Source organism: Lampetra planeri, unplaced genomic scaffold, assembly GCF_965212315.1.
Source record: "Lampetra planeri unplaced genomic scaffold, kcLamPlan1.2.h2 scaffold_1367, whole genome shotgun sequence".
NCBI lineage: Eukaryota > Metazoa > Chordata > Hyperoartia > Petromyzontiformes > Petromyzontidae > Lampetra > Lampetra planeri.
Genome location: NW_027614085.1, coordinates 18,884 through 30,119, shown reverse-complemented (window position 1 = coordinate 30,119; position 11,236 = coordinate 18,884). Strand labels below are relative to the sequence as shown.

General features: G+C 40.0%; 1 protein-coding gene across 1 annotated transcript; it reads right to left on the bottom strand.

Moving 5' to 3' along the window:
• Positions 1–471: 471 nt before the first annotated feature.
• LOC144739202 (ETS homologous factor-like) lies at positions 472–4,774 on the bottom strand. The gene is given in 6 exon segments (XM_078622175.1): positions 472–571; positions 1,523–1,718; positions 3,267–3,341; positions 3,344–3,520; positions 3,894–3,964; positions 4,743–4,774. Coding segments are annotated over 6 exon segments (651 nt in total).
• Positions 4,775–11,236: the final 6,462 nt, after the last annotated feature.

The following is an 11,236-nucleotide window of genomic DNA, read 5'->3' as shown; positions in this document are numbered from 1 at the left end:
AATAAAAAATAAAAAAAACAACGTTTATTACATGAAACATTACAAAACATGCATATATTCTTTACAGAATTGCAGAAACACACAGTAAATGGACAGAAAAAATAACGTATTCATAATTATTTATAGTTCACGTGTGTGTATTCATTCATTGCATTATTTATTTATGAAGTGATTAAGCATCTTGTCCAAAACAGCTTAGTATTCGTGTCAGAACCCTTTCAGCCACACACATTTTTTTTTAACTCTCTTGTGAGATTTGTAAGCACGTGTTTTTCTTATGACATGAGTCCCTTTAATATATCAAAGCACATTTATGTAAGGCACTGCAAAAAAATGATGAATTCAGTAACAAAAAAAAGGAAAAGGACAGGACACAGGGAAAACACTTGAAATATATCTTATAAAAAAATGGTCATGGGAAACTAAATCACATCAGTGTGTGACACAGGAAAAAATAGAAAGTTACAATAGTCACTTCTCTGACTCCCTCCATCCTCTTGCATTCCTTCCAAATTTGTAAACCAGTCTGCGTCCATCTACTCTTTCTAGGATTTCTCTTTTGTAGTAATATCTGCAACAGAAAAACGACACAAGAAACATGGATTAAAAGAGTAGTGGTCAATGTAATATAGATACTGTAGATAGATAGATAGATAGATAGATAGATAGATAGATAGACACACACACACAAAAGCTGTCGGATGAACAACATTTTTTGACCAGAGTTGTGACCAGAGTTGGGCGAGCCGTCTCTGATGCTTTTCATTCTGAGCTTAGCGAATCATCCACAGGCATTACCTTCACAAATTTTATCAATTAACTCTTGGCACTGAAGAAAATGTGATTTTCCAAAATGTTGAACTGCTCTTACAGTGTGCTCCATCAACCAAGAAACCTTAACCCTATGCTTCCCAGATGCCGATGAGAGTGATCGGTTATGATTATGATTATCATTATCTGATCATGTAATCTTGTGGGAATTATTTCTAGAAACATTTTTGAATTAGACTTGATCATTAATTTTATTGAAATTAAAACAATAGTTTAATTTGCAAGTGGTTGGGTTATTGTTTTTTGCTTCGCTAATTCATTATTGGGGACAACTTCATAATAATAATAATAATAATAATAATAATAATAATAATAATAATAATAATAATAATAATAATAATAATTCTCTCCATGTTCAGTGGCAAGTGCATTAAGTACTGAAGCAAATCAGATTAGAAAAAATGCAGATACGTGTTGTACCCAACACAAACATTTCAATCTACTGCCCAGCCAAAGAAAATCTCTATTTGAATACGATTTTCCCACTCTGGGAACATTTTCATTTCATGAGTTAGATTTCGTTCAGTGGCCCATCTCTGCTGAATACACAGTACCATCGATGTCAAGACTCTCATTTCTGTTACACTACAGCACAAAGATTCAGTGTCTGCCTGTACAATACGTTACTGAAAACACTCAACACCTTGACATGAACACGAGGTGTTACTGTTTGATAGTAGTTATACTGTACCTCATTGCCCTGCTGAGTTTCTCATAGGTCATGCTGCCGTTATTCTTCTTCTTGCCCCATAACTTTGCCACTGCCTCTGATTGCAGGAAGCGGAAAACCCCTTCTGTTCTATCCTCCCACTTGATGAGCCCTGGGTTGCGCTCTGGGTTCAGTAGAATGTCTCTGATAAACTCCCACAAATGTGTCCCCCTTGGATCTGTTTGGGGGATATGGAGATTCAATGATACACATTTATTTTGTTTTTATGCGCAACAGCTGATAAACTCTATGTATGTATTATCTTACTGTGTTTCTTGACATGATGCCTCTGTGAGCTTTTAATTTCTAAGACAGATATAAAATCACTGTTAAAATCCATGTAAAAAAATGTTGTTGCTTTTGACTGTTTAAGGTAATTTCTTCATCCCTTACCAGGGCTGGAGGGGGCAGGTGAGATGACTGGTGGCAGTGGATGAATAGACATATCATAGACTTCTAAGAAAGGGAAAAAAATATCAGTCAAATTCTACTGATCAGTGTTGTGATGTACATCGAAGAAAGTGTTAGTGGAAATTAAATATCTCTTTGACACATTTACAGTACCTCGGGGTGGATAGTTGACATCTGGAAACAGACAGGAAAGGTCTACTGTAAAAAAACCCAAACAAACAAGGATAAAATGTAATGTGAAGGCAGCACATGTTAATATGCTGAGGTAGACTACAGGTATCTGTTCACTCTTACACTCTGGTTTGACTTCTATTTGATTTGTCTCCATATGGTACTGTCCTGTGCGGGGGGAAAAAAGGAGGAGTCATGAAATAATCATTAGTACAAACGAAGCAATTAAATCCATCAATGTATTATTAGATAAGTGAATGATCACCTTTATGTACAAGTCAAGACAGGCTATTAATCAAGTCACCGCTATTGAAAATCTAAGCCACTTCATAGTGTAGTATATAAATCCAATGTTGGAGGCCTTCACTGGATTGTATAGGAAATCTATTATATTTCTTTGTGGCATACTCTTTGTCGATGTTAGCGTAATTTTTTGTCCACAGAAAATATGCTGTACAATTTCCAAATAAAATCATGGACAAAGGAGCAATTTTGTGCCTGTGTTCGGTGTAAAAACAATAAAAGGCACCAAGAAACATGGGGATGGTTGGTATGATTATCACACTGTCAGTAGCAATTCCAGTCATGGTGTTACTGACACCATGACCTCAATGGTTTTGCTGCATTCCAACAGACATCAACAACAAATGCAGCATTGTGCCTGATTTACTTTCAGATCCTCTACTAAAAAGAGGTTGAACCTGTTGAGCCTGGTTGCCAATCCCTTTCCATTGTTTAAAAATGTTAGACGTTAACTTAAATATGATGCACAGGCATTGTTCATCACACAATTAAAAATTATTTGGGTTCATTTACGTCACATGATGCTTATGTGAGTGAAAAGTTAAGAGCCCCAAAGTGAAAATCTAAGGTCATCACTAAACTCTGAACACAAACGATGGATGAGCAATTCACAGCAGATTCTTTGTTTGACTCCCTGTTTTCATTTATGGTCTACACTCAAACTTTACTTTTTGTCCCTGACCCGCACCATGCGATGCGACCTCCCCTGACAGATTCTGTGATCCTTCCTCTCCAACATTTCATCAAGACGTTCCGACCTGAGCTGAATCACACAGCTCTTATTAGAGGAACTGTTCATCTCCCCCCGCCCTTCATCCCCCTACCAGACATTCAGACGCACCACTCCTCTTGAGCTCTGTGATGCTTTGAAAGAGAATGGGGCCCAGGCTACCAGCAGCACGCATGAAGTCCTGTAGCTCAGGCTGCACAGCTGTTGGCCATCCATATCAAAGTTTTGGAAGGGAATGTTGGAGGCATCAATTTGGTGAATGTCCATGACCTGTTGCAGCCAATCCCACACCTGGTATTTACTCCAGAACTGGGGGTGGGAATCATGAGGCCACCAGCTTGTATGACCAGACACTACCATTGGAACTGCGGACACACATTGGAAGGAAATCAGCATATCGACCATGCTAATATACTGTGCTTTTGAATCATAAACTTTGGAGGGATTGGTCAATACCTCATCTGCAAGCAAAACAGCATTTAAGTTTTTCTTAAATTATGTTCCCAAGTTCTATGCTCAGCAGTTGAGAAAGAATTCAATTGCTGACTGCTGAGTAATAGGTATTTTACAGAACCAGCAAAATAAACCTATTGTTGAACAGAGCAATCAGAATAAATTATGGTCCAATCTTGGTGCATTGTAGACCATGTCATCTACGGATGTACACTGAGCGGGGAAAGCATGCCAGCAAAAAATAGAAAGCTCTTCATTAAGAGTTGGGTCGGTGATATGACTCACCATCAGTGTATGGATTATTAGGAGCCCACGTAGCTGTCAACTGATTGTCCAGGGTGATCGTTGGAGGTACACTAACATTGCGACTGCTGCACTGGGGTTACTGTGGCTCAGAGGCTGTGGAAGGACAGAAGGATTTGACGGCATGAGTCTTCAGAACAATCTAACACATCGCTGTTTGAGATCACCCCCATCTTTGCAAGGTAACTTAACTAACTGACATTCTCTCTTCTGAGTAAATGAAAGGAGGAGTTCCTGGTAAGAGTGGAGTTGTAAATGTTATTGAGTTACCATATTTCAATCAAAATGTCAAAGGTCAGTGTGATGAAAGACGTCTTTGAGACTGATATACAAAAGGGCAATTTCTATGCACAGTGGCTTCACCTGGTCCTTTTAATATCTGGGTTACAAACTATACTTTATATCCTCAAGGAGTGTTACCCGAAGTGTGAGACGAGAGACCAAAATCTATGTCAGTGCATGGTAATTCAGGTTTATAACAACTTAAAACAGGATCACTGAATGATATTTTGCTTAAAGCAGGATAACTCATGGAGCCATAACAATCTGCAAACAGTTTGCTGCTGCGTTCACCCTGACTCCTGGCTTCTTTGGCTAAGCAAGTAATAACAAGATTTGCATTCAATTTGAAACTGGCAGCGTGGCTCAGTTAATTGCTTTGGTACGTTATCCTTGCAACAACATATAATGGAATGTTCTGAATTCTGTGCACTCTGATGTACTTCCATATCACAAGGGGTACTTGGGCATGTTTCTCCACCTGTTAGGGGTCCTAAAAGCCCTGCTCTAGACTATACTACTTTAGCAATGTCTGATGAAATTCATACGCACTGGCTCAAGTCTTCAAAGTCTTTTGGTTTCATTTTAGCTGAATAAGCATGACTAAGCACCCATGTGAGAATCAGCTCAATTTACTTGCTTTATATGTGCCACATATATGTGCCCTGACAGGTTACATCAAAAGATCAGACGAATTACTGTCGGTGTGAGAGAGTGCTCACTATAGCTGGTGAATACATTAAGGTTGATGCCTTTGCAGACTACAAATGTAGATCATTCATTTTCAAAGAAGTCAAAGTTAAAACACAAAAAACAATGGAATGAGGCTTGAGAATATTAGGTAACTTTTCATTTCAGTTAGACTATTTCGGTCATTTTAAAATGCTCTTGTCCAGCAGCTGTATGAGGACTTACCAGAGTGGTCGACTGAGGTCCCACCAGGCCTGAGAGAGATCTCATGCTGCTCCACTGTCTGAGGAAACAGAGATCAATATATTGCCCGTAGATAACAATTATCAGTTGATTATTTTTGTAAGTGAGAAGACGGGCAGCACTCTTTACTCTTTGAACAAACAGATGTAAGTATGCAGATACGTTAAATGTCACCCTACGACAATGGGCGTGCAATACTTTCACTTCCTTGTGTTACTCCAATTGGCTACCTGTCGAACACACCCCTACTCCTGCACACATACACAGAGGTAAAACACATCCACATCACCAGATATAACTTTTATGATCCTTTCTGCTCCGCTCTCTCTTATGTATACACTGAAACACTCACTCAAGCAGCAAAACCAAACACTTCTGCAGCATATACAGAAGATCCAAACACAGTCAAACCCCTCAGGAGGATCATTAAATTGGTTAAAGTCATTGTTCATATGGTTTCTTAAAATAGTGTTTAACCTTAAGAGAAAATCCCCCTGTGTTGTTATGTAGCACAGCATTTATTCTTATTATTTCATCATGATGAATGAGGTGCTGACAGTTTAGGTAAGAGGACCTGTGAGAATTTAGTCCTTTAGTTCCTGTTCAAACCTGAGTTAAAGATGCTGAGATTCTCTTTAGGAGTGACCAGGATGGACAGGATTAGGAATGAGGTCATCAGAGGGACAACACAGACAGGAAGGTTAGGAGAAAAAGCTAGAGAGGCTAGATTGAGATGGTTTGGACATGTGCAGAGGAGGGACAGTGGATACATTGGTAGGAGAATGTTAGAGATGGAGTTGCCAGGTAGGAGACAGAGAGGAAGACCAAAGAGGAGGTTTATAGATGCAGTGAGGGAGGACATGGAGGTAGTTGGGGTCAGAGTAGAGGATACAGAGAACAGGGAAAGATGGAAATCGATGATTCGCTGTGGCAACCCCTGAAGAGGGACAAAGCCGAAAGAAGAAGAAGAAGTTCCTGTTCAAACCTCACTAAAGTGTAAAAAAAAAGAATATTAATAATAATACTGTGAATATCCTCGAAAAGCACTTTTCGAAATATATTTCGCAGATTTGAGTGGTATTGTAGGTTTGTTTGCAGGTTTTTTCATTCTGGTTACGCAAACATTTTGATACTGCGTTGATATACTTGTACTTGTCCTTGTACTGTCTGCAAAAACGGAATAAAAAATACTGGGTGAAAAAGATATACAATATTATATCCCGTGCCATTTTGAGACTTTAATGATCTATTTCATCTTTAAATCTACAGATTACATATGCTGCTTGAGTCTGATGGATGATCACTGTTTAGAATGACTTCTCCCACATCGCAGTCATGTTTGATTGGGTCCTTAAATAGTTTCCACAGCTGTGTTATGATCAACAGGTGTCTAAGCGTAAAGTGACAGATGACAATTAGCTTGGTATGCATCCCACAGCTCCCTCTGAGACCACACAGCAATGACAGGAATATCAAATCATTATGTCACTGTGAGAGTTGTTTGCCCGCACTCGTGCATGCTGTTCCTGTCATGTATCAAATATTTCCCCTTTCTGACACACGCGGGAATGTGACGCCTTTAAAGGGGACATAAAATAATACTGTACATGGCACATGTCTCATTGACGTTGCCCTTATATTATCCATGAGCTTTCATCTCTTTTCAAATCACAAAGCACTTTGCATAGATAGATCATAAAATGTTCCTCAGAACACTTCCCCCAACACAACCAAATATAGAACCTAATTCCAAATCAAAAGCTGATCGATGTAGAGGTGCATTTTTACTGAACCCTCAGAAAGCTCAAACATTCTATTTTTTGCCTGATGCCAATTAGTGTTTTGGCAAAATATAACATCTTTGATCAGAGATCTAAATGGGATCTGCAGTATTGTACCACTACACCTCTGGGGACCAGAGGCGCTAACAGTATCACATTGATAATTGACATGACTTTGTGCGAGGCTGAACTGTATAATAGGCGGAAGTTTGTGAGAAAGTATGTCAGGATTTTCTTCTTCTTCTGCGAAGCAGTCTGAAGGCAAACAAGAGGTTATGTGGAGCAAAGTAATTAATTTAGTGTGTATTTAGATGTGTAATCACTTAGAACAGCTTAAAGCTAAGTATGAATAATCTCACGAGAATGAAATAAAACACTTTTAAACTGCAAATCCTCCGACACCAGCAGGCAGACAATGATCGACTTTACTCTTTTGTTGATCTTTATGTCTGGTGTGTGTGTGTGTGTGTGTGTGTTTGCGCGTGTGTGTGTTTTGGACTGCCGCCCATGAGACTCAGTGGTATTGAGAGAATTCAGTGCCTGCTGATTATCTGTGAGAATTCCCCTCCTCTCCCTGTAAAACTCACCACTCCTGATCCCTCTGCAACATTCTGACCCTATCTTATCCGCACAGGATGACAAACAAGGGCCATAGGTGACTCTTTCTTTCTTTTTTTTTTTTGTATTTTTGAAGAGGTTTGCTCATCTTCTAGACCACCAGGCCCAAATGGTCTGAAGAAGTTCCCAGCGCCATTATTTTATAACGACTTCCTAACTTTCAATGCTTCACTACATTTTTTTTTACTTCACGAGACATTCTATGGGAGAAAATAAAACTTCAATTTGACAAGCATTGTTATATTTTAATATATTTTGATAAGTTATTTTTTATCTGTTAAATTATATTGGGTAAAAATATCCAACGTCAGTGAGGGTGTCACCATCTGGTGCAGTTGAACTGTGAATGCCATGATTTTTCCTCCTTTTCACACTCCTTATCTTTATTCTTTCTGCAGCACACCTCAGGTTTTTGTCTGGGCCTGTCACAAGCAGAGCCTTGTATTAGTCATCTGATTTCGTGGACTTATATCCATCCCTTCTCAAGAATGATATGGGCTGATCTGTGCAGGGGTCTGCTGGGTAAACAGCAAGAGGGTAGACAGAAGGGCGGTCTGTCACATCAACCCCACTCTTTGTGAGTCAGCCCCCTGACACTGTGAAAAGCAGTCACATCCTCTCAGATGCTAAAAACTGTCATCCAAATTATAGACAGTGTCTATTTTTAAATTGAGAGTCAAGTTGAGGCTTATGTCACCATCCAATAATAGTGCACTACTGACCCATTTATAAAGAGGCTTAAATCACACTTAGAGCTCTGAAATATTAATACTCTTTTTAGGATGCAGTCAAAAAGATTCCCCTTTGACAGGAAAGGCTGTCATTGCTGTCAGTCAGAGGAAACAGACAAGGCAGGGGGAGGGTAAAGTTTGCAATGCTCTAATGAACAGGAACTTATTAGCCTGAGTATGTCTATTACTGTCCCACTTGCCTCCCCTCTTTCATTAGCTGCTTAGCTCATGCCTGTTAGTGTCATCTTTAATGCTTCCCATTTTGATTAGCATATGATCCACATGGGAAAGAGGGAAAAATCATTTTATTAGTGGCAATTACTGCTACAAATGGTAATTTCACTGCCTCAATTGCAATTTTACGTTTCCTCCATGTCAAAGAACAATGGGTCCATAATTACAGTATGAGAAGTGCCCACAGGTACTCTTGACCTGCATAAACTCAGCATCTAGTTCTCAGGATTTAACATCTGTCATTGTGGTCGTCGACCCTCAGGAGCATAAGGCAGTAGAGAAAACTCTCTCCTCCACCCATAGGTGACACTGTTGTCCCACACATACATGCCATGTGAGTGGTATGGTATATGTTGGTCATATGATAACAATGTGTAGGCCGTGACATACCACCTGAGCGTGATACTTTCTGTAATCCACACATTGCAAGAACATATTTTTTCTAGGTCTTACTGGAAGCTGCAAAAGGATTGGTTAGAGGCAACCCTGCATGAGAAAGGGACAGCGATGACCCCCTAGACATGTAGGACAAGTTTATTATGATGTTTCTATGCTGTGCAATGAGACATTGATAGTGGCACAAGCAGGGATCTTTGGAGGAAACACTGGTTATTATGTATTTATTGCTAGGCTATTTGATGATGCTCTTAGTGATCTTCGTATCAGTACATCTGAAGGAATGGCTTGATAGGAAGACTGGAAGTGAAAGATTTTTTCTTGACATGCAAAGGTGTATGTCAAAGTAATGCATTCGCATTAGCAATATTTGCCACCATGGAGAATCAATGGCTCAAACTTTATTCTCTATTCTCTTATATTCTATCACTCTACAAACCATTTGCATTTTACATGAATAACAAAAAGGAGTCTATGCTGACCTGTCAAGAAACTGAACCCCCATTAGCTTCAAGCCATGGGACTGTGGTTTAATGGTTTGAAAAGCAGGTTGAGACTGGAAGGTTGGTGGATTGATTCACAGGACTGGCAGGAAACATGGTGGGATGCAAGGTGGACAGATTGGACGGTGGGATAAGAAGGAGAAGCACTTCACTTTTCAGTGTTTACAGCTGAGGTGCACTTGAGCAAGACAAGAGTGGCTGCCCACTGTTCTGGTATTGGTGTTGTACCGTGGGCTGTGTATGTGTTGTGTGTCTGCACTGGTCCATGCAGTAGGAGAAATTAGGGTGATAATGGAGACCATCTATTGTCCAGCAGGCCATGGCGGTGGGGAGTTGGAGGAACCCCAGACTGGGAATCATTGGGAAGAGTAGTTACAATCATGCAATAGTTGTGGGTATAACTCAAACAGACAGAGATGTGCCCACTGTTTGGGCAAGTTGGCCTCTGTTCCTGGACCCGGTGGATTCCTGATCTGCCTGTATGGAATTCCTCCTGCTGCCATGGCCTGTATGTGTCCAGTGGATGTGCTTCCTCATTGTGGTCCTTCTCCTGCCATTGACCACCACACTTACTCTTTGTCTACTTGTCCCTGTTTCTCCTCAGCTGGTTGAGGCAGAAATTTACCTACAGTCTTGATTCTCCTTTGTACCAAACCTTTTTATACTTTATAGTTTACTTTGGAATGTCTTGTTATTTGTCACTGTTGGACAGAAGAAACAGTTCTCTGTATGTCTGGTACATGTGGTTGAGTTAACAAAAAAAGACCTTGAAACCTTGTGTATTTGTTTCTCTCCCCATTCTCCATCTTCTATCATACAGTTAATTGCTTCTTGAGGAAACTCAAACTGAACTTTGAGCATGCAACACTACCTGCAGAGCGAAAAGTTCAAAGAAGTGAGTGTGAGACCATAGAAAGGAAAAAGCAAGTGAGGGAAGGAGAGCAATGATTAGCATTCTCGAGGCTGCATGTGTAACTAATTATGTGTGAGCACTGTGACAGTGAGGCTTTGAGTGCAGTAATGGGATCCCTGCTGCTTAATGAACATGTCACAAGCTTTTGTCTGAGCAGAAGGAGAGACACAGTCCTCGATGACCACAGGCTGTCCTCTGCATATTGTTTGTCCTGCATGTGTTTGTTGGACTGGTATTTGGATTTCAAGCTCCAAACACTCTCTGATGGAGGTGAGTCACCAGGCATTTTCCTTGTAGTGGCCTTATAAACATATTAGTGGTTGGAATAAGGAATGGAGGGTAGGGTGGGGTCAATCAATCAATCAATCAATCAATCAATCAATCAATCAATCAATCAATTTTGGGTATTTTTCTCCTTGTCTCTGGCTAATTTAACATGGCTGATATGCACAAAAAAATACGCCACAGTCCATCACTGAAGTACAGATGTTTGTGTGTTTGGTGTCTGGCAGGAACCTTCAGAAAGAGCTGGATGGCATGACCCCCAACGAGAAAGTAGATGAGGAGTTTCAGGCAAATTTAATTCTTGCGCTTGTAGCTCTCTCTCCCTTTCTTGCTTTGTCTGTGACAAAAAGCCACAAACCGAACTGCAAGTTTGCCATCTCCTCCATGGTTAATGTTTTTGTGTCACTTATAAAACGCTGCTGTTGTGCCACCTCATGTCAAGGAGGTACTGAATTGTAATGGAAATTTTTGTGAACAAACTCTTGAGTCGTGTAGAGCTGGAACGGTTGCGTGTGAAAGTGGCAATGTTATTCACAGGTGTTGAATACATTCATGTATCTCATATTCATATTACCAGATACTGTATGTGCATGTCATTGTCACTTCTAATGAATGAAGTTTGAAGTTCCCCAGTAAAAAGGCTGTCAATCTA